Source organism: Panicum virgatum, chromosome 5K (genome assembly GCF_016808335.1).
Source record: "Panicum virgatum strain AP13 chromosome 5K, P.virgatum_v5, whole genome shotgun sequence".
Taxonomy (NCBI): domain Eukaryota; kingdom Viridiplantae; phylum Streptophyta; class Magnoliopsida; order Poales; family Poaceae; genus Panicum; species Panicum virgatum.
Window position 1 is genome coordinate 11,456,765 of NC_053140.1, and position 27,256 is coordinate 11,484,020.

Genomic DNA, 27,256 nt, shown 5'->3' on the forward strand with positions numbered 1-27,256 from the left:
TATGGCTTTGGTTTTGAGGATTTGGATCAGAAGTAGAGTTTGTAGTTCAGCAGAAATTTTCCTTAACCACCGGTTAAACCGACGCCCTGTGTTTATCCTTCATCGGTTCAACCGGTGCTTAAGTCTTCGTGGCACGGTTTCTGCATCGCCTCTGGAACAACCTCCGACCGTTACACCGGTGGTCACCGGTGCTTCCGATGATTGGCGGATGAACCGACGGTTAAGCATCGGTTCAACCGGAGCTACTGTGTGGAGTTTTGGCCCGTGCAATGTCTCTGGACCTTACTCCTGCTGTTGCACCGACGCCCATCGGATGTTCCGATGCCCAAGTAACGGTTCTTCCGGTACCCTTTTGACCACGTTTTTCCTCTCTTTCAGATCTGGTCAACATTACACCGGTGTTTACACCGACGCTAGTTTCTCAGCACCATCGGACCTTCCGGTGCTTAGGGTTGGCGGGCCCGCTCATTCTGTTTTTCTCTTAACTCTTCCGCGGGCCCCACGCATTAGTTTCACACAACAGTTCTCTCCCTCCTCGCGAAACCGCCGCCGCCCCTATAACCGCGCCCGTACGCCGCTCCGCCGCCGCCACTCCTGCATCGCCCCTTCGCTGCCGCACGCGCGCCGCTCCTGCACCGCTTCGCCGCCGCGCCACAGACCACGCGCCCGCTCACCGTCTCTCGCGCGCGCCCGAGCCACGCTCGCACCGCCCTGTTCCGCGCCTGCGCCGCCTGCAAGCCGCCGACCGCGCGCCGCCGTCATCCTCGTCCAGCGCCGCCTGCACTGCTGCTCCTCCTGCTCCACTCCTTCCTTTTGCACAAGCTTTCAAGCCAAATTTGAGTTCCCTCCACTCTTAATCCGAGTGCACGCCAAGTGTTCGAGGAATTGCCACGTAGGCCGTTTTCGTCGTTTTCATCCCCGTTTTGCAAGGGTATGGCCTACACACTATTGAGCATGGGATGTATCTTAGTTTTCTTATCCTTGACACACATGTTCACATATGACTCTTGCATATCACTCACACATCTTGGCCCTTGATTCGATGTGATCTCTACTAGTTTGTTCGTTTAAAGGTTATCCACTAGATTTCTTGTCATAAGCTCAAATCGAATCCATGTTTTGGCTCTATGTCAGATGGCTGGTGACAAGAAGGGCAAGAGCAAGATGGTTGTGCAGAAGAAGAAGAAGCGCACCCGTGAGGACCGCGAGCGAGAGCAGGCTGAGGCAGTAGCAGACGCAGCTGACAGGCAGGGCTCACTCAGGATCAGGGATCCTCAAGCTCAGGGGGAGCCACAGCGGCAGTTACGTCACTCAGGACGTACTCAGACAGCTCAGGCCACACCTGAGTCCCGCTCACGTCCACGGACTCGAGGTGGTGGCACTCAGAGGGGAGCAGGCCATGCACAGCAGCAGCAGCACACCGGCAGTGACACTCAGATAGGAGGTCAGGACAGTGGTGAGGAGCTGCCCGAGGTTGAGTTGTTTGATCTCAGGGGTATACCAGGACCTAGAGTCAAGAGACTGAGATATGTCACCCAGAGCAGTGGTTTCCCGAGCAGAGAGACGTTGGAGTTGATCGTCGCTTTTACACTCTGCTCCAGGAGTCTTTTTACCACACCTACTGCCAGTTGGACATCAAGATTAGTGAGCACAAGATGCTTCACTGGGTAGCTATGCGTGTAGCAGCAGGTGGGACTCCAGTGCTTCCTCTCTTTGAGAGATATGTTGGATTGCCTGCTCTACTCAGTGAGAGGTCCAGGTACATTCGAGAGTGGGTTCGAGTCTTCTACGCCACTCTATTCATTGAGGAGGACCGGCAGTTTATTGACTTCATGTTCCAGGAAAGGCACTATCGTTTGACCCGAGCACGACTGGCCACCTTTCTTGGAGTTCAGATTGCTGAGGAGCCACACTTTGTGCACTATCAGGCTTATGGCAGCACGGTACCTCCTCGGCGTCCTCATGAGTCTCACGTACCATCTGATGAGGAGATCAGTGTTCTCTTCCAGCAGCCCTTCCTGCCTGGCACACCGAGGACTCCGGACAGGCTGACTCACGTGGCACACTCTATCCATCTAGCCCTGAGGAAGAGTCTGTTATTTCGGATTGGATACAATGAGGGGATCACAGCTCTGCAGCAGTGGCTTCTACTTTATATCATGACAGGTCGTGACTTTGACCTAGTCGACTTCTTTATCTGCGAGCTAGAGGATGTGATTCTGGATGGGATGACAGTTCACCGTCGTCATTCGTTTGCTCATTGGATCTGTTGGATTCTGGCTCAGCTAAGTCAAAATGAGCATATGGATGAGCTGGAGCACTCGAGGACACACTTCAGTTTTTACTCACCTGCTACTCCTCGAGACGGTCGTCGTGGCTCGAGAGGCCAGCGCCGAGCACAGCGGGTTCTGGATGAGCGTTTCTTGGCTGAGGGCAGAGTTGCAGATGATCCGACAGCAGCCGAGGACGCTTCACTAGCAGCAGCAGAGGCCCAGCTCCCACACTTACCTGATCACAGACTCGGAGGACTTGGAGGATGACGAGGATTTCATTCCTACTGTTACCGTCCCTCGAGGAGCTCATGATGATGAGGCAGGATCTTCTGGTGCAGCACGAGCCCCCGCTCCTCCAGTCTCCACTGCTCAGGTCACTCAGCCCGATGCACTCGCTACCATTCTTACTCGGCTATCAGATCAGCAGGACAGATTTGCTGCAGCTCAGCTGAGCATACAGGCCGAGCAGGCTCGTCAGCAGGAGGCCCAGACACTTGTTCTTGAGGGCATTCGGCAGCAGCAGGAGGCCATGAGGCTACAGCTACAGCAGCAGTCCCAGATATAGCAGCAGATGTTCACATTCTTCTCGGGATGCTTCGGTCAGCTGTACCGACACACTGGACTGCCTGAGCCTCAGCTCCCTACACCCCAGCAGCTCCAGTTCGACCCTACTGCTCCCGCTCCTCCTGTTGGCGGATTTGTGCAGACACCCTTGTCATCTTTCCCGATGTCACCACTTCTTCAGACCGGGTTGTTTGCCAGTCCTGTTCCTACTGCTGCTCCGGCTCCTGCTCCACAGCCTAGTGTCTGGACAGCCGAGCAGCGTGCAGAGTTTCATAGACAGCAGCAGATCCTACACCAGCTCCAGCACCCCTCGGCTCAGTCACTCATGTTTAACTCTCCTTCTTAGCCTGAGGTGCTCCGTCCATCCGTCGTGCGCGTCACTCAGCCAGACCTGACTCCCGTCACGTCTGCTCCTCCGACGGACTCCACGGTCGTCGCCGCGCCAGCTTCTACCGCTACACCAGCTACTTCTGCTGCTCCGACGACTCCGGTCGAGCAGAAGTCCTCTTCGGTTGACGACGACTGGACGGACGACGACGTCGACGACTCCGCCGCTCAGTTCTCCACCGGACCCAGCCAGAAGACCCCGCCTTCTCCAGCTCAGGATTAGATCGCCTTCCTTTTTGGTGCTTTGTTGCCAAAGGGGGAGATAGATAGGGGAGTAGAGATAGGGGGAGCTTGGTGGTTTGTGGCGTGATTGGATCTTCATGGATTTTGTGTATGGGCATGTTATTTGGATTTTGTGAATGCTCTGTGTTGACATGTCCCTACATGTGCTTTATTTCAAGTAATGCATGCTTGTTTATCGCTTTCATTTTTTCTTATAGTATGTATCTCTACTTTGTGTTGTCATCAATCACCAAAAAAGGGGAGATTGTAGCGCATCTAGGCCGATAGATGCTAATGGTAAGTTTCGGTGATTAATGACAACCGTATGCGACTAACATGTGTTTTAAAGGAAAGCTCAATAACTGGATTAGTCTCATATGAAGTATGAAAGGAGACCCCTCATTCGAAACAATCATGCGTACCAAGGACTCAATTTCAAAGATAAAGGACCTTTCTAGTCTCAAGTGTCATAAGGAGATGAAGGATATTTGATTTAGTTAGGTTTTATAGTTTCTAGTTCTTGATCGTACTATTAAGGGGGGTTCATGAGTTAGTAGCTTGATCAAACTTGAGTTGGCCTTAGAAATCTTGCACACTCACTCAAAAACAGCAAAAAGATGGTCAATAGAAGTCAACACAACTCTTGGAAGAAGAAACAATCAAAGTCACATTCAAATCCAAGTCAAAACAGGTGAAAACAAAGAAAATCAGCAGCACCGGTTGAACCGGTGCCCTAGCATCGGAGCATCCGATGCATGGCGGAAGGACCGATGACCTGTCGGTCTATCTTCTCTGGATGAAGGCAGAAATCAAGTTTAGCACCGGTTGAACCGATGGTCAAAAAGATAAGCACCGGTGCAATGAAAGTCCTTTGTTCCAGAGAGCATATTTTGGTGGACTTCAACCTCTCTTCAGCACCGGTTGAACCGACGCTCCGAAATCAAAGCACCGGTGCAATGAAAGTCTTTTGTTCCAGGGAGCATATTTTGGTGGACTCCAACTTCTCTTCAGCACCGGTTGAACCGACGCTTCAGAATCAAAGCACCGGTGCATTGGATGTACTTTGTTCCAGAACGCTTGTTTGAGTTGATCAGTGAACCTCTTCAGCACCGGTTGATCCGATGCCCCTACGGAGCATGCACCGGTGCAATGACGCAAGCGTGGATACTGTGTCAGAACTCCAACGGCTACTTCTTTGACACAGAGAGACCGGTTGAACCGATGCCCATATTTTCTATACCGTCGGTTCTTCCGGTGGTCACGGCTTTTCTGCAGAAAACTTCCAACGGCTATGTGACCTCCTCCACTCTATATAAGGGTACCCCCTGGCTCATTTCAGTTGCCTTTGACATCTTGAAAACCTGAGGCCACCCTTGAGAAGAAGAGAAAGAGCTTTGAGCAAAAGAGAGAAGATCTAGTGCTTAGTTTGTGCTTCAACCTTGAAGAACTCATCCTTTGCAAGTGTAGCAAGTGTGCTTGAGCTAGGGCCAACTGAGTGTAGGTCAAGTGAAGGCTTAGGAGCTTGTTACTCTTGGTGTTTGGCAGCACCTAGACGATCTTGGTGATCGAAGTGTTTCTCGCGGAGCTTGCCAAGGATTGTGGGAGCCCGGAGAAGAAGATTGTACGTGGCTTGAGCTCCACCACGCCGGGATGGTGAACGGAGACTCTTAGTGAGCGCCCAAGTCTCGGTGACATGGGAGGTGACAAGACTCTTAGTGAGTGTCACAACGTGGATTAGGGGTGTGTGCCAACACATCGACACCACGGGAAAAATCCGGTTGTTTCTTTCACTCTCTTTCATTTCAAGCACTTACTTTCATGCATTCTTTCATGTGCTTGACCTTAGAGATCATAGTTTAGCTCTACCTTGCTTAGTTTCATATCTTTGTTAGCTTGTGTAGTTTGTTTTGTTTAGCCGGTTGGTGAATTGAGCCTTACTAGCATTGCATAGGTTAAGGTTGTTTTATCTATCTTAGAAATTTGAAAAAGGCCCAATTCACCCCCCCCTCTTGGTCCATCGATCCTTACAATAGCAGTGCTAGCGATAACTGAACTAGTAAAGACACTGGATATCCAAGATTATGCATCTATGGTTCCAATCAACTCCTTGAACGTAAATGCACAATACTTTAAATATAACATGGAGTAATTAAAATAAGAGATATGCTCCGGGGCTTGCCTTGCAAGTCAGCTGGGTTAACGACATCTTCCGTAGCTTGTTCAACGGCTTCCTCGATCTGCTGCTCTCCTGCTGGTGGCTCCTGGATCGGCTCGGCAACCAGCTCATAAGCGACTTCGGTATCAGCGGCTATACGAGTGAAAGATGCTATACATGAGATACTTAAAAAGATGCAATGCAGTACGATACTTTTAAAAGAAAGCACAGCCAAAACTGGAAAACAACGTTCTCACTAAGGTTCAATGAAATGGTATGGTGTCGAGATAGGGTTTTAGTCCTTAATTTCTTTTAGCCTGAAGCGTCTCCATCAAAGAAGACGGGAGAGTACATTCGAACAATTCAGGCTCAGCTCTAAGGCCAAAAAGGATGTGTCCTAGGATTTATCTACTAGTAAACTAGTGCAAGCAAAACTATCTGTGACTAAACTAACCATTTCATGGTTCTAACAGATAGAGCATGAAATTAGGAAGCTAAAGAAATTGGTTTTGCCTTTTTAGGATTTTTCTAGAATTATCTATGAATTTTGGAAGATCAATATGCACAAAGGGACAGTGGACCGGTGCATCCGGTTCACCACACCGGTGTAACCGGTCAAGACCGGTCTAACCGCTCCCGCGAGCGACGCTCGCCCCAGAATAGAGCACCGCCCGGCGCGGTGGCCGGCAACGGCGTTCCCGCCGGCGAGGCTCGGGGCGGCGGCAAAGGAAGGGCGGGGAGGGTCCAGCAGGGTTAGGCGGCCTCCGTGCATGCGGAAGTGGCGCAGGAGCTCGGCCCAGAGCGCGGGATGACGAGCGGGCGGCGGCAAGCGGCGGCGTGCGGTGGCGAGCCGTGTTCCCGGCGAGGGTGGCACATGAACCCGAGGAAAAAGAGGTCGGGGACTTGGATTAGGGCACGAAGAAGCTCACTGCTACCTTTAATCGGCTCGAGGAGGGAGGGAAACGAGTCATCAGCGATGAGGGGCGGAGGCTCGGGTTAGGGTTTGGGTGGTCGGCAGCGACGGGCGCGATTTCGGCCAAGGGAGGGCGAAATCGAGCTCGGGATGGGGCGGTGGAGGTGCGGGGTGAGGTGGAGTGGCTCGGGGAGGACGCGGGCTTGAAGAACGGCGGCGAGACGGCCGGTGTGACGAGCGGCGGCAAGCGGCAGTGAGCGGCGGCTCTGCTTCGCCTGCCGGCTTCGTGCGGGCGCGAGAAGGGAGAAGGAGAGGCGAAACGGGGTTTCGCTCGTGACGTGGCGGCGCCGCTTAAACGGTGAAGAGCTTCCCCGGCGCGGCAACGCGTGGCGTCGCCGGCGCTGTGCGCCGCCAGCGCCATGAGCACCGGTCTAACCGGAGCTCAACACCGGTCTAACCGGTGCCATGTCTAACACCAAAAAAAATTTCTGATTCGAAGTTTGAATGGTCCAAACTCAATTTTTCCCCATAAAACTTAAAATTTAGCCAAAATAAAAGTTGTAGAGGAAGATTGGTTCTACAACTTTGATGTTGGGCAAAAATTTATTTGAGCCTTAGATTTGGAAGAAAAGTAGGGTAGAACCCTACTAAAGAAAATGTCTAGGATTCTCGTTTAGTGATCGCTAAGAGCAAGATTAGACCTAGGATTAGCAAGATAAGCATAAATTAAACACCGGGGTGTTACAAGGGGGCAGCGGCGAGCTCCATGCACAGGCGGAGGATGTAGGGGAGCGCGTGGGGAGATTGAGAAAGAAAGAATGGGAGGGAGGGGTGAAGGTAGAAGATAACAACTTTGGAGGGTTTTTTTATATATTCATACCACGTTGCGCCATGTCAAAATGTATGGATTTAAGTTGCACAACTTAACAAGTTCGGAGTGCCAGATTTCAATTTTGCGAGTTCGTAGACCTAAGTGGCACCTGTCGATAAATTCAATGGCCGTTGGTGTATTTAACTTTTTATTTTTTTTGCCACTGCCATGAGCACGTGAACTTCTATATGCCTTGAGTTATGTACTGCATCTATTCCAACCGCGCTTGTTACTATAATTTCGGGCATGATGTAGAAAATTCTTTATTTTCACGGTACAAATATCTCGTACTCAAAGTAGTATTTGTATCAAGCACCAATCCGAGTATCATTGTATCATAGGTTCTCATCGTGGCTATTCATTAACTTTTTGTTTAGTGACGAGTCAATAGGTACTCAAGAGTGCCATGAGCACATTGTGAAGGCAAATACATGCTAGCAGGTAGGCTTCATGTCATTTTTGGGTCAAATTAGGGGAAGAATGGTATACCATCATGCAGTATCACCTGATGAGCAGAGCATTGGGTGAAGTACCATATTAAGTTGGCATGTAAAAGTTATTGATAGAAGTGTGATGACGTGTACAAATAACTGGGGCGTGACAATTATACATTTGAAAACAAGAAACAGGTTTCACGCAACAACAGAACAATTTAGTTTCAGGATCTGGCAAGTTGAATGTTTGGAAGAAGTCCTTTCTTCGAACTATCATGGACACGAAGCTCAACATCTGCCCAAATACCCTGTTACTTCTAACCAACTAGCATGAGCATGAGCCAGATTTAGAATTTGCTGAGGCACTTGCTTCAAACCGAACTACATGCGAGTTTTTTTTTCATAATTGCCAAAATTTCCTATTGGACCGCAAGTCTAAAAAAGCAAAGTTTGTTCGGTTATTAGTAGCTTAAAACTAACTTCAAACGAATAGACAGTACAGTTGTACAACTTGCATCATTCACAAAACACCGAACATCAACCAATACAATCCACACAATTCAACAGCTGATATGATTGCCATAAGCCTATAACACACCCCAAAAACAGAGAACATGCAATGGGCAAAACAGAATAAACGGTTCTGAGAGTAGCTGCGGTCTGCGGATGACTAAACCCTAGCAAGCCAAGCAGTGCGTCATGACAGAAAACATTCACCCCGCTCGCATGCATCAAAGAATTCAGGCATATAAGAACAAGATCTGGTGTTCAATAAATCAGGCACCTGGCATTTCTGCCCCCAAACGACAACATTTCTCAGTAATTTTCATTGTTCATTCAAAGCAAAACCTTAGCTAGGTCTCAAAAAAGTTTAAACATCGGGTAAAACATGAACCAAAACAACTGCCAATGACATAACATGACTCCATTGCACCAAGATACACAAGCTCCACTCAACGGTTGGCCTTGGCAACACGCTCAATCTCATCCTTCTTCTTGATGGCATAGCTGCAACAAGTATACAAATGAGGGCAGATTCAGATTGCATGGGTCGACACAAAACATGAAGATAGGAAACAAGAAAACAAAAATGAACTCAAGACAGTTTACATACCTGTTGGATGAGCCCTTAGCAGCATTGATCAACTCATCTGCAAGGCATTCAGCAATGGTCTTGATGTTCCTGAAAGCGCTCTCCCGAGCTCCAGTTGTTAGGAGGTAGATGGCCTGGTTCACCCTCCTCAGGGGCGAGATATCCACAGCCTGCCTCCTCACAACACCAGCAGAACCAATACGGGTGGCATCCTCACGTGGCCCACTGCAAGACAACAGCAAGCCATGTTAGTTTGAAATCTCAAAAGCAACACGTCACCAACTCTCCAAACGTCTGATATAGCTATAAACAGTCTCAACAAAATTTAACAACACCAGAGCAAATAACAAGCACCATAACAAAAGGCTGAAAACTACTATGAGATAACACACCAGACAATAGAATGAATAGATTGTCAACAATTAAGTGAATCATGCTACCAGAGACAATCATTTCTCATAAACTCCTCATTTTAAATTTAAACTGCTCGGCATTTCTGCTAGATCATGCTACCAGAGACAATCAACTAACTAACTAGAACCATCATGGAACTAAGTTATCAAATAACTGAGTCGAACCAGGAAACAAGTTACAATTTGGTGACATCAGAGTCCAATAAAGGAACAAACAGATAGTCACACTACACTCCAGCAGTTATTAGGCCAGGAACAACGAATCAGATGGAGTGATGACAAGAGAGACAAAGGGGACCTGTTGATGATCGCGTCGACGACGATCTGGATGGGGTTGGCGTCGGTGAGCAGGTGAATGATCTCCAGGGTGTGCTTGATGATGCGGACGGCCATGACCTTCTTGCCGTTGTTGCGGCCGTGCATCATGAGCGAGTTGGTGAGGCGCTCGACGATGGGGCACTGCGCCTTGCGGAACCGCTTCTTCGAGTAGCGCCCCGCGGTGTGCGGCAGGTAGGTCGCGTGCTTCGTCGCCGACACCGCCAGGTAGTCGTTCAGCGAGATGTCGTTCACCTGGAGATCCCATCGCGACAGTTCAATCCTCCGCTAGCAGCAGCAGGACGAGGCGGCGGCGGGGGCGGCGGGGGCTAGAGAATCGTAGCGGGAGGGGTGAGGGAGCAATTCGCGTACCTGGACATCGTCGAAGGTCCAGCGGTTGAAGAGCTTCACATCCTGCTGCTGCTGCAGCGGCTGCTCCACCTCCGCCATGGCCGAGAACGAGGGAGGGACGCGCTGCGGGCGTGTGGCGAGGAGGCGGCGGCGGCGGGGAGCGAGGAAACCCTAGCAAAGACTCGGCTCGCGGCGGGTGGGAGAGGCGGGTTTTAATAGGGGAATGCCTCCCGGGCTAGGGTTTCTGATCCGACGGCTGTCCGCTCGTTTGCTGGACGGACCCTGATGGTCGGCCCATGCCACCTAACCAGAGCGGGCTTCAGGGTCTTTGAGCCCACCAGCCTTTTTTACTCAGATGACAAGTGGGCCAATTCTAATTGGGCTTGCTTTCTCAACTGTGTTTCGTTCTTAAGAATGGAATGGTAACCAAGCAAGCAAGAAAGGCCATCTTATAACATTAAAAAAAAACAAAAAAAACATCTTGTAAAAAAAGCAAGAAAGGCCCTTATATAAAAAAAAAGGAAGAAATAAAGAAAGGCTAAAAAAAACAAGAAAGGCCCTCCCCAAAAGAAAACACCATGTTGCCCTGCTGCAGTGCTGCCTGAACTTTGTTTCCAAATTTAAAAAAAATCCCGCAAACATTAATTATTTCCCTAAATGTGTACAAAAAATGTTTCTAAAAAATAAACTTTACAAATACAAAGACGAATAACATGATTTGTTTTCTCACATTCAAACTGAGCCGTTAAGTTGCAAAATGTGGAGCTGAATCCATCACATTCACAAAACGCATCAGTTATATAAAATGAAACAAAACGATTGATTGTCCATTCCATGAGAAAAAAAAAAAGAGAATAATCATATGTTTCCTCGTCTCTTCCCCATTTATAAATTGCAAATTGGCATCAGGAGAGGTGAAAGGGAGTGCTCCAATCAAATGCATACATTGATACATGGATAGTCACCAATCACCATCTACAAATTCAACAAAAGAATAGCAATCCCGTCTCAGAAATCAAAGGGGAACACGGACACCTGAGCAGACCTGGAGCAGCCAGCTCCAACTTAAACCGGCAATACAATTCGCCCTCCCTCAGCATCCTAACCAGCAGCATCCCCCAATCAGCCAACCCCCAAGCTACAACCCTGCAACCACACTGTACAATTGCCACTTTTCTCTAACTACACTCTTGATATAGACAACCCCTCTCCGGGAGCATGGTCGTGTCGGAACTGTCGCTCGTGATCACAGATGTTGCTGCAGCACAAAAAGGTTTCATTCAAGATTACAGAAAGGGATAGGTTATATCTATGCAGAGACAGCTGTGTGTTTAGTTAAGGCACTACACTACAACGAACCATTGCATCCAGAACCTCCATCCATCAAGGCTATCTAGAACTGCTTGGCTGCTGTATCTCCCCAACTCTTTCGATTTCAATTGCCTGCGACAGGTACCATTACACAGATTTATTCCTCAGGAAGTTTAACCAAACTACTAAAGTATAGTACGAGCATCATTAAGCAAATTGAATGGGAGGAGAAATGAACGTTCCTAAGCTGCACAAAGTACATAACTGGTGCAAACATATTCAACTGCACTAAATGCCTGATATATGAAGATCTACTGAAGAAGAAGAAGAAAAACTGTACCATATCAGCAGGCTTCTTGGGTTTGCTTCCATTGGAGGTTCCTCTTCTAATAGATTTTCTTCTCTTGTGGAAGGATCCATGGAGTGAATCCATCATTGAACCTTCAGGCCACTTGCCACTTCTATCATTTGGATCCAAGTTGCTAGGACCCCAGGTGTACATGACAAACTTCCGCACCTGTAAAGCAGCGAGATCAATATGGCTTATTGATCAAGCAGGCAGTCGGGTAGATATAATGCTCATCCTTTGATCAAGATGTGATTTACCTTGCTCCAATTTCTCTGAGCACGTTGTTTGCTCAGAATTTTCAGCATTCTGGTATCCTCGTCACGGAGCCTCTTTATTCTTCCTTCGCACTGAAATGTCAACTTGTTAATCATGCACATGGTTGCATGCTAAATCGTTATCCACGCTAATGCACAGAAAATACATGGTTATTCCTTAGAGTCACAAAGGGTCAAGTATTGTGAGGTGTGACTATGTGAACAGTAATAGCAAATACTTGTATCGATGAATCTGAAATGAACCAGTACATGGTAAAAATGGAATTTAAAGAAATCAAATTTCATATCAATGTTGCAGGCAAAATTGTAACGTGATATGTCTAGTTTCACTGACAAATAAAAATGATGCAAAGTACTGACACAATATAACCATAAATACATGTAGGATAACTTACTTGAGCCATGAGGCACAGAAAAATTGCCACACTGAAGGCATACAGGCCACCAATACTTGCAATTATACTAACTGCAGGTAACAGCTATCATTAGATGCAAGGAAAATAAAGTGGAAGTATACAGATCATTAGCTCAAATTCTACTTCGTAACTTGTATTGACAGTAGTGATTTCTGATGGGGGCTTGAGACAACATTTTCATATGGGCCCACATGATTACCAAACAAGTATATAACTGAGAGGACGCAAAGGTTTCGTCTCTTGCTTCATTATGCTTTATGGTTGTTTTAATTTTCAAGGTCATACATAGGAAATAAACCTATGAATTGACCTAAAACATGCTTCTGGACAAATAAACCTGCAGAAACGATAATGTGCTCTTGGGTAATGAATATATCCAAAAGTTTCTCTCTCTTCCGCCTTCCTTTGTTAGAGTATTCAAAATCATACTATAACGCTTGATATTCATTCTTTGTTTTCTAATCTGAATTAGAAATTTCATTTGTTATGATTCTCCTTAGTGAACTATTTATTCTTAAATTATTAACAAATAAAAAAACAAAATATCTCAAATCAAATCAAAATGAAAAAATCTATCTGAATCAATCGTTCATATTGAATTTATATTTATATAGAAGAGTGAAATGTTTTATTGAAGGGAATAAGAAAAAAGAAAGGGTTAAAGTATTTTTAGAGCTGGAGAAGCAATGATCTATGAGTTACAATACCATGTTCAGGATTGAGTTAATTTCAGAAAGCTATGCACTATTGCTCGACTAATGAGACCAATAGCAATTTGGAACGAAATTTTCTACATGCCAAACTATAAATGCAAGAACTGAATACTTCGAACAGCTAAATCAACAGTACACTTCATTGTCTACATCTAAACAATCAAGACTCTGAGGTATGTAGTAATGTGATCTGTAGTTACATTGATATCATGATTTGTATGTTGTCATTGAGAACATAAACACTTTCCTGCTCCATAGACCAGAACCATAAATTATGCAATATATACACAAAAGAAGGGTGATGTTTGGCTTCATGAGATGCTCACCTGGGCCTAACACATTTTCATTGCTGATCTCCACGATATAGTCAGAAAGATAACTTATGTAGAGTGTAGTATTTATCACTCCATCGCTAGGGTTCTGCAGGGAAGCATTTAAGCTGCTCACATCTGAAAAGGTAGAACCTTGAGTGAAGTCCTGAAGGAGTGGCTGCAAGAGCCTCAAGCCATGATGGTTGTTGTATATTTGAGGAAACAATTGAATCTTGAGCACGTTGGAGTCTCGCCCTCTGAAAGTCTTCAGCTTGTCATCAACGAAATTGTTGGAGCTTATAGTACCACTCACAAAGCTGACGTCACTGTTATCTCCATGTTGCTTTGCAGTCAGATTAAACTGGAAGCCAACAGCGGCAGCTGGTTGCCTTGGCAGGTCAACAAACTGCCAGGATACATATTGGTCTCTTGGAGGGATTCGGCAGCCATTGCACTTAAGCGTAATAGATGGCCCATCGCTCGTGTTCTGACAACTGTAGCTCAAGAGTGTTGACAGAGGCTGCACCCTGAAGTCCATAAACCCAGGAGTTCCCATTGCTATTGTAGAAGGTGCGACTGCTTGTGCGCAGGACATGCTTGAGACAGTGGTTATGTGAAACTCGAGATCGTTCACAAAATTTAGCAAATCCGGAGCATTGGCTGGTTTAACTCGATGTACTTCAACATTGCGTCTTTTGATGGCTTGATACAGCAGCCTGTGACAATCAAGTAGAGTAATCCTTGAACTTTAGTACCAAACACCAAGGAGCAGCTAATGCCAATATGAAAAATTATGAACATCACTTACACGGTGACTAGTCCGAGGAAGAGTATCAAGGTAGCCACAGAGAACGTGCCACCCAGCTCTGTTTTTCTTTTCTTCAGTACTTGTTGATCATCCTGGTTTTCCAGAAGTTACAATAATACAACTTTCAGTGGAGAAAAACAAGACGAAGAGGGAATTTTGCTAGAAATAAATAAGATAAATGTTCCATGTGATGAGTGCTGACGCAATTGTGTGTAATGTGCGTATGGTTGGAAGGTAAAGCAGGGACATGAGTCCATGACCCACATAGGAACGTCAAGGGCAAGAAGAAATGGAGAGGTCAAGTTGACCCAGAAAGGAAGGGGAATTTCCAAGAAATCCCCACAGCAGTGCCACGGAAACGAAGCAACCCAAGGCGTAAAAAACGCGTGCACAAAGCGGCGAAGCAATCAAAGATGGATTAACCCGAAACGCGACAGCGAAGCAAACCAAGCGTATTGATTGGCCCGACCGGAAAGAATAAGCAGCAGCAGAGGGGCAGGGAAGCGAATTAAAAAATGCAAGCCGATTATTCACGAGAATCGACAGAAATTGGTTGCAGATGAAATCTTGCGAGTAAAAATGTGAATGAAACAAAAACGGAAGGGAATTAATGAGATGTTGCAGCAGTGGGTTTAAGGGGACCCGGACCGCGTAGTGGTGGTTGTCGAAGATGCAGTCGAGGCGGCTGATCCAGAACCGGGCATCGAAGAGCTTCTTGTGGCGGGCGGGGTCGTGGCCGGCGAGCCTCGCGCCGGCGCAGAAGGCGAGCCAGGAGAGGAGCGCGGCGAGCGCCGCCCAGAGGAGGACGGCCTGGGACTGGGTGAGGCGGCGGACGACGTCGAGGGAGAGGACGGGGGTCAGGAAGTAGAAGCTCTGGTTCCGCGTCGCGCCCACCGACCCCACCTGCCAGTCGCCGAACCCGCCGCCGCCGCTGCCGCCCGGCAGCGACACGCAGCTGCTGCTGCCGTTACCGCCGCCGCTGCTGCCGTTGGCGCGGAGGTAGTACCCGGGGTCGCAGGCGCAGAGGGTGGCGTTGTAGGCGAACATGCGCGCCGCCGCGCACGCCATGGCCCAAGAAAGCGCCTTTCCGCTGCCGGCGAGGCAAGACCGACGCAATGGTGGAAGACGGCTCAACCAATCGCCGCGCTTGGCTAAATTGCCATGCGAAATTGCTTTGCCTAACCCGATCGACCACAACGCCGGCCGGCCGGTAGGCGGGCAGCCAGCTCGGCGTCGCCTCCTCCAGCCACCGGCAAGAGCGAGAAGTCAGGAGAAGAGGAGAGGGAAGGAGCTGAGGCGGGCAATCAAGATCGATCAAGCAAGAAACCCATGGAAGGATGGTTGGAAAAAAAGCCGGGTGGGTAGGAATCGAATCGGGTGCTTTGCTTTGCTGTGCTTTGTGCCGCCAGGTGCCAGCTCCAAGCCTCCAATCCAATCACCCCCTTCCCCGCCTGCTTTTTTTTTTCTCGGCTGGCAGGCTGGAGGTGGTGGCCGGGGTGGGGGCGAAGGAGACGAGAGAGCTGCAGATGGACAAGAGAAGAGTCCACCAGGTTCCTTCATCAGAGTTTGAGACAGCTTGCTCAACTCAACAAAGTGTACTCAACAAAGATACTGCACGAGCTCAGGGTAGATACGAGCCGTTGTCGGCCAGCTCATTCTGCTCCTTTATTTTTTTTTCTACTATGGAATGTCGTTGACAGGTAGGATTTGATACGGGATCAGCTATTTGAAACTGAAACTAGAACCAAAATAACAATTTGAAGTCCAGATGCTGTTAGACAGATCGAGCTTTGTCGCTCAAAACTGTAACATCCCAGCCCAATGGGCCGGGCCAAAATTCGGATTTCTGTAGCAAATACTGTAGCTCGGGTACTGCAGTCGGCAGGGGTACTGTAGCTTCGGCACAGTATTCCCACGCATAGTCGAATCTGTACCGAACCAACCAGACCAGCTAAAAGCTCGGTCGTGGGTAACTCTGGTTCGAATTTTTTGTGTAAAGCGAAGACGAAAACGTAAGAGAGTTATTTAGTAGGTGTGATTTACTCAACATGCAGAGTAGATCTTAGCCATTATCCCGGACCGGGTCGTTACAAAAATAATATTGTATTTCCATTATCTTGGTAATGGAAATTGGATGCCCTCGTATCGAGAAAAGGAGCCAAATAGCAATTTTGTGAGGAATTTAGACACACACAGCACACCTTCAACTCCTTTTAATTTTCTATAATTTCTAATTTTTTTCTCATGTAAAATTCCTATAGAAAACGATGAAGAAAGGTTTTGTAAACCCCACACTAGAATGTTTTTTGACGTTGGTCTATATAGCAATGCGCATCAAATTTGTATAGAGGTACTCCCTCTGTCCCAGAAAACAAATCATTCTATGATTTATAATTTATCAAAAAATAAGTCATCGTATCTTATTTAGAAAGTGTATGTGCATATCATGCTGCTAATGGTTCGGGTGAAAACCAGATTGAGCAATTTGGATTTTTGCTTTAGTCTCTGTTGAGTTTGGTGGAAACAATTGCTCTAGCTATCAATTTGGTTTGGTTTTGGTTTGAAAAAGAAGAATAGTTTGGCTTGGTTTGGTCGTTCCTAAATCGTTCGTCTACAGCGGAGGATGCTTCTAACCTGGAAGCAGGTATTCTTGCCGATGGACGTCTACCAGACAACGGCCAGCGCTGGTCCAGGTGCCCTTGCTTGAGAAGCCGGCCGCCATGCACAAACCACTTATGTTTTGGAATTTCTAGAATGACTTATTTTTTAGATAAGAGTATACAAGTAGCTAAAAGCGTCCCTGTAGAGAAAATGAACAAGGCCTTCCTTATAGAACAGCAGAGGCCTATAAGATTTTAATCCTAAGGTTAAAATGTCATACCTATCCATTCTGAAAAAAATGATCGCACCTTATGAAATCTAAATGAATTTTAGGGATGCACGGGCTTGTATGATATTTTTTAAAAAAGAAAATAGATACTCATCATCTTAATTGTGGGCAGGTGCGGAGGACCCGGTAAGGCAAGGTGTTTTTTTTTTCTGCCAAAATCCCCAGAACTTCGATGGTGCACTGTCCGCCGTTTACCAAAGCTGAGGTTTTTTTTTTTTGGGAGTTCACCAAAGCTGAGTGAGATGGTGTGATGGGAACTCATGGGATTTTTATAATGGGCCAACTCTACTTTTCGATTAAGCCCATCCACAAGTCTACCCAGAGTCCATCGAAGTGAACGAGTTCCTTGCCTTGTTGACTGCTCGGCGACTTCCCGTCTCCACAGAAATAGATGGGATTCACGATTAGAGACGAAAAAACGATCAGGGGAAAACAGTCAAACACAAGGTCAAAGCTAAAATGAGGCTACCAAACTGATTTCTGCACCTTTTCATTTCCCCCCTTATTTACTTTGGTAACTTAGTGATGTGCCATGATGGAACAATGCTGATTTGAGGAGCTTTGGATTGAACGGCAGAAACTAAAATTCTAAAGCAAAAGCTTCATTGACTTCGTCTTACCTTAATTTTTTTTCTGTCCTCCGCCACTCATTGTGGGCGCTATCCTTCAATTCCTAAGGTTAAAGGAAATTTGAATGGAATAGAGAGAAATGGTATAGGGTGAAGAAAATGTTGATAGGGCAAGCAAGTCCATCGACTAAGGCTCTCCGCACTGGGGATCTGTATCCCGTCCTTGAGTATGGGATAGAGAAATTTTTTGCTGCAGCGGGGCTCTCTATTCCATCCGCAAGCGTTGCGGACGAGAGTCCCGTCCGCCATGCCCGGCGCAATACAGAAGCTACCGCCCAGCGTGACGCGGGCCCCGCGCAACGCGCGCGCAGCCGCCTCGCTCGCCCGCGAGATCCAGGGCTGCTCGTCGGGGACCTCGGCCCCGCTCGCCCACCGCTCGTCCAGCGCACCGGTGAGGGGGCCGAGCCCGTCCGCGGCCGCTAGCCCCTTGCACCCGGTCCGGTGCGGGCAGGCTCGGCCGCGCCGCACCGCCGCAGCCGAGAGGGTGGACAAGGAGGGCAGAGACGGCGGAGGGGCAGTGGCCGGCCTCCATGGCCCCGGGCGGAGGGGTAGAGAGGCTCGGACGCGCGCGCTGCTGCAAGCTGCGGGGGAGGGGGCGAGCAGAGCAGAGCAGGGCGGCGGCGCCCGAGCACCGCCACGGCAAGTTCGAGCAGCAGAGCAGCTCGCCAGGGAGGGGCGGGCACCCCCCGCCGCTGCCCGGCCGCGCCGCTGCAGCTCGGCCCGAGGGAGCCCGGCGCACTCGGCCCCTGCTCGCGGCGAGCTCCGCCCGCCCTGCACCAGGGAGGCGCCGCCGGTGCCCGGACGCCCGTCGGCACCTTCGGCCGCGCGCTGCTCCGCCTTGGCGCCACCTCCGGGTTCGAGCTCGAGATCGCCGCTGCCTCTCCGCCTCGGCGCGGCCGGCCTCGCGCCGTCCCGCCACGCGACGTCGCGGCAGCCTCGCGGGCCCGCCGCGCTGCCGCTCTACCTCGCCGCGAGGTGCAGGGAGGCCGCGCACGATGGCTGTCGCTCGCCGTCCCGCGGGCTCGCCGAGCGCTGGCAAGGGAGGGAGAAAGGAAGGGAGGGAGGGAGAGAGAGGGGCCGCGGTGGGAGAGAGAGTGGGGAAGGAGGGGGGGTAAAAAAAGAAAAAATAATTATGACACGTCGGCTCCACCCGTAGTAGTTGGTATAGAGTAGAAATTTAGAGAGTGAATGAACGCGGAGAAACTGAATATAGAAAAGAGAATCTCGATGACCAAGACACCAAGTAAGAATATTTTTTTAGGGAGTAAATTTGGAGTATGACGAGTGCGGAGAGCCTAAAGTACATATGCAAATCCATCCTCCATCCAATAAAGCACCGATTGAAACTTTTCTGTAGCCACCCCGCAAACTGCCCCCCACTGAGAGACCGTTTCTTTGTGCACCAACAAAACCTACCCAGGAAATCCCCCCACACCAGAATGAATGGTCCAGATTTGATTGCTTGGAAATCGGACGACCCACGGGAAAAGGCTTCAACGCGCCGCTGGCTTCAACGTGCGCGATCCACAGTTCCACACCCGCCGCCGCCATCGTCTTCCCCTTCATGCAACTGCGGATATCAAATTGATCAAAAAATGCGGATTCAATGTGTTTTTGTGTTCCTGCAGGAAGTTCTAGATTTTTGGAGTGTTCGGACGTAACTGCAAACTCTCTATCTAATTTCAGTGTAAGTTCGTTGATCTGTAATTTAGTGCGAGCCTTTTCATCATGTACGATGGACATTTGTTCATTATCTGTATGCAATATGTAGTCTGCTACATCACTTCTATTTTGCTGTAGAGATTTATCCCCCTTTCACATCAATGGTTCTGTCACATAACTAATGTTATAGCAGAATGGAAAAAACTAGATTATGTGTGCCCCCTGGTTCTATCAGATTATTCAGCTGGTCCTGAACGCAAATAATTTCCAATTGTCTTCAACATGCTAATACATATAGTACCCTAAATTGCATACAATAGCTTTATATAATAGCTGTTAGCTGCATCTGTTTTTAAGCACTTAAACGCATACACCAAACCTTTCTGAAAATAGTTTCTGTCATCTGTTTTTAAGCACGTAAACACATACACCAAACCTTTCTGAAAATAGTTTCTGTCAAAACCACCAAATCATTCTGATACATCTATCTAGCAGAATGATGCTTTTTATACATGCATGTCTTCCGCTAAGAAAGCTAAAACTATAACTGAATATTGGAGTTGCAGTATGCCTAACTAGGATTTTCTTTGGCCTACGCCTGGTTGCATGAGAATGTTCAGCTGGTCTTGAATGTAAATATTTGCCTCTTTTCTTCAAAGTTAAAACTAATGATAAGCTAGCTGAAATATGCTGAATTGTAAGCAAAATCTATAAACCAATCAAGATGAGGCAGGGGTAATGCATGGTGCTTATCTCATATGTTTTCTTATCAATGATGATCATCACGTGATGTTAGTTCATAATTGATGCAACTGACGAACTGAGAAAACTCAGAGTTCTTTCGCACTACGATTCAAGTTCATGGACCTGATTGGCACAACTGAACTGTTTTAAGTACCCTTTGTTGGGTATTTTTGTTCATTTTTATAATGCACAAAACAATCAAGATTAATTGTAAGTGGTATCCATATGGTAAACAAGTACGCCTTCAGCAAACATACTTACGTCTCTGAATTGCCAAAAGCTTGATATTGTGATAATGCTGAAAGGTTGAAAGAAGTTATATCATTACAGCATGATAAACAATAAATGTTTGATAACAGTATTCTTTTGCCATTAGCTGAAAGTATCGCTATACCTTGGTAGTAACCAGATTAATCAAGCTGTACCTGCTGTTTTGTTCTACAGTTTGGAGTTATATACTTGCTGACTGTTTATTTTTTTAAGCTTGACATTTTTTTTGACAAACACTCTTTAGTATTTCGATTTTTCTGTGCTGTCCATGCTAGAAGCATTGTGCTACCAGAAAAGCAAATGCATCTGCCTCAAAAGAATTTTGTTTTTTGGTCTTACAAGCAATTCATTATATATCATTCAGAAAATCCATCCCTTGTTTTGCCTCGGAGACTTGTTAGAAGGGAGGTGATTATAAATAAATATTTAAATATATGCCTCTGATCTGATGAAATAACTAAGACATGGCCTAATCATTGATGCTCATATAACTCCAATGTTCTTTTGCAGGTCATGAATTTCTTGCAACAGCTGAACATGTCTGGGATCTTTAAAATGTGTAAGCAGATCATTGACATCTGCTTTAGTTTGCTCATTGTTGCAATTCAGTTTTGGTTGATGTCACTATGCTTATTTCTGTTCTTACAAGTTGGCCGTAGCGTGAGCACGGCCACTTACTAGTTTCGCAAGGTCCACACAAAAAAAAACTCCCCCGCTAAGGAGCCACAACATTTTGCACTCACAAATTTGTACCCAGCAATTCATGCGTATCAGAATCTACGGCTCACAGCGGTCCTTGCCAGCACTCAATGTGATCCGACGGCCAGCCCATCCAGCCTTCAACGCGTGGAAGCCTGCTCCGTTGTTCTGGACCCGAAATTTTTCTATCGACTGTGGTTCACTCGCATCTCACGTCCACCCCACCCCACGCCTCCTGCCGCCCAGTGTTTTCCTTACCGATCGGTAACCGCCGGTTACCGCCGATTTTTACCGATACCGCTACTAGGCGGCAACCCATACCGGCGGTAAATTTCGAAAAATTTCGCCCGAATTTAAAAATTTCAAAAATATTTGAAATAAAAAAGAAAAAAATATGGTAAGAAAGTAGAGATGACATACATCATTCTAATATAGAACATGTTCAAATATTTGACTATTTGGGCACTCAAAAATAAAAAAACTTTCGGACCGGTAATCCCGAGCGGTATCCTCTAATCCCGAGCGGTATTCGGCGTTTTCCGAGCGGAAATCGGTGCGTTTGGACCGGAAACCACTGCATTGTGAGTATTTCTTGATTTTACATTGATTTTTAGATGTTTGTTGTGTAGCTATATTCAAAAACATGTGTTCATATTAGCTATATGGATCCATTTGTTCATGGTAGTTGGATGTTAATTTGTTCATTTTAGCTATATGTATATATGTGTGTTCATATTTCAAATATGTACATATATTTTCATTTGTTCATTTGGACCGGAAACCACTACTATGTATTATATATATTGACAATGATGGTTTGTGAGGACTATGGTTGTGATGATTTGCATGGACTATTGTTGTGATGATCTATATGGACTTTGGATGTGAATTTCTATTTTTATGGATATGAACTTCTATTCTATGTATGTGTAAATGTTATATAATTGTTTGATATATACCATCAGTAATGATATTTACAAAATTACGGTGAAATGCTGCCAAAATTTTTAATTTTCCAAAGTCATACGGTGTTTACCGGTTAAAAACGACGGTTACCGGTCGGTAAACATCGATTACCGGTCGGTAAACAACGGTTACCGGTTTTTTGAATTTGAATTATCATTTCGAGCGGTTTCTAACGGTTTTCGGCGATTTACCGCCGGTTTACCGATATCGCTAGTTGGCGAAAATCGCTTTACCTGGGAAGGTGAACCCTGCTGCCGCCTCCCCCCGCACCTTCCCGCCTCCCCCCATCTCGCCGACAGCAGCCCCCTGCCACAGGGCTAGGGCGCCAGGCCGGGCCGAGCCAACGGCAGGCGGCAAGGCGATGCACCAGGCGGAGCGGCCGGCGGGCAGCGGGCGACGTGGCACGCTCGGCGGAGTGGGCGGCGACGGGCAGGGAGGCGGCGCGCCGGCCGCATGGCCGCCGTAAGGAGCTGGTCGGCGACCTCCACACGGAGCTCGATGGCCGCCGCGAGCCAACACGCCCGGCGGAGCGGCCAGCAGGCAGCGGGGTCGCGTGCATATCTCTCTTCCTCTCGCCTGAACCCTAGATCTAGGATGGGGGCAAGGGCGGCGCGGGCGAGGGAGGCCGCGGCGGCCGGCACCGGCGAGCGGCAACCCCCTGCAAGGGCGCGCGCAAGGGCGCACACAAGGGTGCACGCCGGCCCCCCGGCGGCACGGCCATGATCCACGCGACAGCAACCAGGCCGCGCGGCGGCAGTCCCCAGGTCAAGGCGAACCTCTTCTTCCCGTCGGCCCTCCACCTCGCCCGCCCCCGACGCCCTCCTCCACTCCGACTCCTCCACCGCCATCAACCGCGGCCCCCTCCTCCGACGCGCCGCCGGGGCGCGAGGCGCGGACGGATCGAGCCTACAGAGTCCATCCGCGTCGCCCGCCGCCACCAACCGCGTCCGTGTCTCCGGTCCTCCGCGCAGATCCTCCCTCCGTTCTCCAGCTCGCCCTCCCCATTCTCTCCGACTCCTCCGCCGCGACGCCAGGCGCCTTACTGCGGGCAGAGGAGCTCCAGGAGTGGTTCGTTAGAATTGCGATCCAGGTGTGGCTCGTCCGCTTACAGGAAGGGAGCTCCAGGTTATTCCCTGTTCTTAATCGAGTGTACAGATTGAAAGATTTTGTTTCTTCCGTGCAAAATACCTGACCAGCAGCTTCTCCGAACGAATGCGCCAGTTCTTCTTCGAGATCCGGATGCAGATGTTCGACCCGCCCACTGATCTCCCTCGCTGGTGTGCATGGTGAGCGCGATGGCAACGGGCCGTGGCCACCGGTGGCTAAAGCTGCCTCGATGCACTGTCATTGAAGATGAAGCGTGAGGCAGCAGGGAGCCCGTGATGCTAGCGTTGATCTGCCTCAATGTATGTGTACTCAAATGGGAGCTCACTTTCCTGAATTTCTGGAATGCTAGCGTTGATCTACCTCAATATGTGGTGCTGACCGTAATGCATTGCTTTGTGAACCAGCCCACTCAGTCTTCAGGTAATTCAGTCTCGCTCCTTCCTGCACTGCTCTGCAGATTACTATTACCCTTCTTGTTTGTGAGTAAATTAATTGATTACTTATCTCTGTTTTCCTGTTGTGTGCGAATCAGAGACCTTTGGAATGTATTAATTTGGCGGAATAGCCAATTTGGCCCCCGAACTATCGCCGAAGGCTCAAATTGACCCCTGAACTATTAAAACGTCCAAATTGGCCCTTAAACTTCTGATTTCCAACTCAATCTCGTCCATCCTCATGGATTGTTGGACACGTGGACAACTCAAGATGCAAAAAGACTCTCCTACTCCTCCGTAATTTCTTTACCTGGCGCCCCTTCACGTCAATACTACAACATAAGAAAGACCAATGTTTTCCTAAATTGGCTTTGCTATTTTGCAGTCTGGTCATAAGAGGAGGCTAATATCCTTTGGAGAGAGTGCTCAGAAATCTGCGAAGTCAGGTGCTTAGAAATTTGTCAAGTCAAGTGCTCAAGCATATGCAAAGGCATCAGCTCGAGGTAATGCATCTGTTGTTATTGAGACCAATGCTGGTACTACTTCCTCGTATGAAAAAGCAACAGTCAATGTACAAAGTGGACGAGCCTCTGCAAAAATTGAATCCAATTCACTTGGTCGTGGATTAGCATCCGGCCAAGCTCATCCTAGAAGAAAAAGGAAGCCCGCTGCATTCAAAGAACAGGATGAAGTAGTTTCAGGTGCCTTTTTTGAAGGCATATATGCATTTGTATCGCATAATCATGATGCTTTAAACACTTGCATTTAATTTCCATGGACATCAAACATGTTTTTGCTTCTGGACATGAGATATGATAGACCCAAAACAATTTGAATAACAACAACATACAACAACAACATAGCCTTTTTTCCCAAGCAAGTTGGGGTAGGCTAGAGATGAAACCCGAAAGAAATAAGTTCAAGGTTCAGGCACATTGATAGCTAGTCTCCAAGCACTCCTATCCAAAGCTATCTCTTTAGAGATATTCCAATCCTTAAGGTCTCTCTTAACCAACTCATCCCACGTCAGTTTAGGTCTACCTCTACCCCTCTTTACATTATCGACCCGCTCAAGAACCCCATTACGCACCGCGCCTCAGGAGGCCTTCGTTGGACATGTCCAAACCATCTCAGCCGATGCTGAATAAGTTTCTCCTCAATTGGTGCCACCCCGACCCTATCCCGAATAACTTCGTTCCGGACTCTATCCCTCCTTGTGTGCCCGCAAAACCACCGCAACATCCGCATCTCTGCTACACTCAGTTGCTGCACATGTCGCCTTTTTGTAGGCCAACATTCAGCACCGTATAACATCGCCGGACGAATTGCTGTCCTATAGAATTTGCCTTTTAGCTTTTGTGGCACCCTCTTGTCAACCCAAAACAATTTGAATGCAGCAGGTAAAGGGGCGACACAAGAAACGCCGTGAAGGGGCGCCAGGTAAAAGAATTAGGGAGGGGTAGGAGAGTCTTTTTGCATCTTGAGTTGTCCACGTGTCCAGCAATTCATGAGGCTGGAGGGAATTGAGTTGGAAATCAGAAGTTTAAGGGTCAAATTGGACATTTTGATAGTTCAGGGGCCAATTTGAGCCTTCGGTAATAGTTCGGAGGCCAAATTGGCTATTCCGCCTATTAATTTCAGTGGATGATTGGCATCATAAATCACCGATCTTGGAGAATCATACTGTAATTTGGATGCTGGGATAATAAGGTGCAGTGGAGTACACGAATATGAATTAACTACTTCAGACGTCAGCGAGGCATGTCACCCTTTGTGCTTGCAGGTTCTCCAACTATTTACTGGTAGCCATGTCTTTGATATATTTCTTTGGATTTCAGATGCAGCACTTTAGGTGGTGATACTAAATTATCAATTAATCACATGAAGCGTTTTACATTTTGAAAAGATTTTTTCCATATCGTGAGATAATCAACCCAATATTATTGGCTGAGATTGCATCAACATCTCTTTTCTACAAAATTTCGTTTTGGCTCCCACTGTAAAGAAATCATATTATCTTTTTTTACCCGTTTATAAGTTCTAGAGTGAGCGAAACATATGCTAGGTATTTGTTTGCCTTTTGCATTAATAAGCGTGTGACACTAGAAGGAGCATCTATGCACAAAATCTGTGTATCGGACCATCTGCTCCTCTTATGGTCATTTTGCAGATATTATTTGGAAGATAAGAATGGTGGTGGAATCTCTGCATTGATTTTGTAGGGATTGCATTGATAAATCTATGCGGCTTGGGTACGTTCCTAGATATTATCTGTTAAGACTGAAGTACATTTATGTTGGTCAGCTCTCCATCCCAAGCAAAAACATGCAAAGGTAAGTGTCTAATGTTGAAGTGCACATGTTACACTCTTTTCCTTTCTGCCCTTATATGTATGTGTAATAGCCGAGATTACTCAATGCTGCCCTTATATTCTTGACATTATTGACCCCTATCTATTATGATAATGTCATCCCCCTTACTCCTCTTGGCATTTTTTCTGTATCTTTTCACCTGCTATCTGTATCTTTTCTGTCACATTTTTTCTGTCACCTGCAATACTTATCACCTGCTATCTGTATCTTTTCTGTCACATTTTTTCTATGTCATTGAAATGATTTTGAGCCACACAAGATTTGTCTCATCTCCTAAATTTGGGCTGAACATTGTAGATAGCAGGCCCAAGCTTGTTGCTGGTTCCCCAGAAGGATTTCCTGGTCATGTTGATGGGAAGGTTCGAGAGGCAAGGATGAACTATCCAATGGGATTTACAGTGGCTGACAGGGGTAACATCTATGTGGCTGATGCCATGAACATGGCCATTAGAAAGATCAGTGGTACAGGTAAGCTAAAGTGTCCTGTGGTAGGGTAGATTCATATGCTTTTGTCTGTTCCTTGAGCATCCTATGTTTGCCTTTTGGTTCTAGCTGGTCTTGTCCAGCATGTATTCAGCAACTGGATCCAAAACTACATTCCGAAATATTAAACTAGAACAGCCAGCTTTGGGTTTCAAATGGCCTTGTCTGCAAATCAGTTCTTTAGCTGGCTTTGTTCTCTGTTCTCAACCTCCTTTTGTAATTTTGCAGACTTATCTGCATTTTTAGAGCTGTTTTCAGCGTCATTCAGTGCTTACCCTGCATGCGGCTATGGAAGCGTACCTGGTGGCTCTGTTCAAGGAAACAATACTGTGAGAGGGCTTAGGTTCTCTGCTATCCTATCCTAGGATATTAAGGATCCAAATGATACTATGAAATTAAACTGTGTAAATGATGTACTCTCTTGGTTTGATGATGCTTGTAAAAACTCCAGTTATGGACTTGTGGTTGGTGATGATGGGACATTTAGAACCTGTGCTTATTTTGTAAATATGTAATTTATTCGTGGCGTTAGCACGGGCAGCTTACTAATAGGAGTAGGCGACGGTATCCCAAGAGGATTGAGATTCGGTGCCGTACGTCACCATCACTCCACGTTCGTCCCAATATTAGTCGCTACAGGGTGTGGGGTCCTCTCAAAATTGAGATTTGAGAGGCGAAACGTGCAGTTTCCGCCAAGCTCCAAGACGTCCAGTTTCATGTTATTTCTCTTCCAAAATAAAATTGAGGTGGGGATGGATGTCGACGGAAACGTTCTTTTGTGCTATCGCCTTTTTTCTTGAGAAATTTCGTTTCTTTTTTCACAGTT

General features: G+C 47.3%; 4 protein-coding genes across 13 annotated transcripts; 2 read left to right on the forward strand and 2 right to left on the reverse strand.

Moving 5' to 3' along the window:
* Positions 1-8,566: 8,566 nt before the first annotated feature.
* Positions 8,567-10,203, reverse strand: LOC120706318 (40S ribosomal protein S5-like). Its single transcript, XM_039990935.1, has 4 exons — positions 10,013-10,203; positions 9,624-9,895; positions 8,934-9,137; positions 8,567-8,827 (listed from the first exon to the last, which is right to left on the reverse strand). Exons 1-4 carry the CDS (start codon positions 10,088-10,090, stop codon positions 8,773-8,775), a joined length of 609 nt encoding a protein of 202 aa, XP_039846869.1. The 5' UTR covers positions 10,091-10,203; the 3' UTR covers positions 8,567-8,772.
* A 639-nt stretch (positions 10,204-10,842) lies between these two features.
* Positions 10,843-15,733, reverse strand: LOC120706319. The gene is made up of 8 exons (XM_039990936.1): positions 14,823-15,733; positions 14,175-14,266; positions 13,382-14,082; positions 12,322-12,392; positions 11,909-11,998; positions 11,643-11,819; positions 11,351-11,434; positions 10,843-11,249 (listed from the first exon to the last, which is right to left on the reverse strand). The coding sequence occupies exons 1-7, from the start codon at positions 15,240-15,242 to the stop codon at positions 11,381-11,383; spliced, it is 1,605 nt and encodes a 534-aa protein (XP_039846870.1). The 5' UTR covers positions 15,243-15,733; the 3' UTR covers positions 10,843-11,249; positions 11,351-11,380.
* A 2,207-nt stretch (positions 15,734-17,940) lies between these two features.
* On the forward strand, positions 17,941-18,849 carry LOC120709685 (translation initiation factor IF-2-like). Its single transcript, XM_039995355.1, has one exon. It carries the CDS (start codon positions 17,941-17,943, stop codon positions 18,847-18,849), a length of 909 nt encoding a protein of 302 aa, XP_039851289.1.
* Positions 18,850-19,237: 388 nt separating this feature from the next.
* Positions 19,238-26,964, forward strand: LOC120706320. Of its 10 annotated transcripts, XR_005688246.1 has the most exons (8): positions 19,238-19,380; positions 20,880-20,928; positions 23,256-23,561; positions 23,674-23,872; positions 23,961-24,078; positions 25,746-25,908; positions 26,245-26,415; positions 26,659-26,964. XR_005688246.1 is itself a non-coding variant. In XM_039990937.1 (4 exons), exons 2-4 carry the CDS (start codon positions 25,869-25,871, stop codon positions 26,793-26,795), a joined length of 348 nt encoding a protein of 115 aa, XP_039846871.1. In that variant the 5' UTR covers positions 24,824-25,358; positions 25,746-25,868; the 3' UTR covers positions 26,796-26,964. The 10 variants fall into 10 exon arrangements, 4 of the variants coding, with proteins under 4 accessions (XP_039846871.1, XP_039846874.1, XP_039846873.1 ...); XR_005688245.1 differs by lacking the exons at positions 19,238-19,380; positions 20,880-20,928 and adding an exon at positions 22,289-23,159 and having other exon boundaries at positions 23,961-24,276; XR_005688248.1 differs by lacking the exons at positions 19,238-19,380; positions 20,880-20,928 and adding an exon at positions 22,291-23,159 and having other exon boundaries at positions 26,677-26,964.
* Positions 26,965-27,256: the final 292 nt, after the last annotated feature.

Bases quoted from the DNA above. Each gene is read 5' to 3' on its own strand.
- LOC120709685 (XM_039995355.1), top strand. From the start codon at position 17,941: ATGCCCGGCGCAATACAGAAGCTACCGCCCAGCGTGACGCGGGCCCCG.
- LOC120706318 (XM_039990935.1), bottom strand. From the start codon at position 10,090: ATGGCGGAGGTGGAGCAGCCGCTGCAGCAGCAGCAGGATGTGAAGCTC. The intron at 9,138-9,623 runs GTCCCCTTTGTC...GTTGTCTTGCAG, and splicing joins GTCGACGCGATCATCAACAG to TGGGCCACGTGAGGATGCCA. The intron at 8,828-8,933 runs GTATGTAAACTG...TACTTGTTGCAG, and splicing joins GCTAAGGGCTCATCCAACAG to CTATGCCATCAAGAAGAAGG.
- LOC120706319 (XM_039990936.1), bottom strand. From the start codon at position 15,242: ATGGCGTGCGCGGCGGCGCGCATGTTCGCCTACAACGCCACCCTCTGC. The intron at 14,267-14,822 runs GTCCGGGTCCCC...CTGGAAAACCAG, and splicing joins TCGACAACCACCACTACGCG to GATGATCAACAAGTACTGAA. The intron at 11,820-11,908 runs GTAAATCACATC...GCTGCTTTACAG, and splicing joins CTCAGAGAAATTGGAGCAAG to GTGCGGAAGTTTGTCATGTA.
- LOC120706320 (XM_039990938.1), top strand. From the start codon at position 25,869: ATGTTGGTCAGCTCTCCATCCCAAGCAAAAACATGCAAAG. The intron at 25,909-26,244 runs GTAAGTGTCTAA...TGAACATTGTAG, and splicing joins CCAAGCAAAAACATGCAAAG to ATAGCAGGCCCAAGCTTGTT. The intron at 26,416-26,658 runs GTAAGCTAAAGT...GTAATTTTGCAG, and splicing joins TAGAAAGATCAGTGGTACAG to ACTTATCTGCATTTTTAGAG.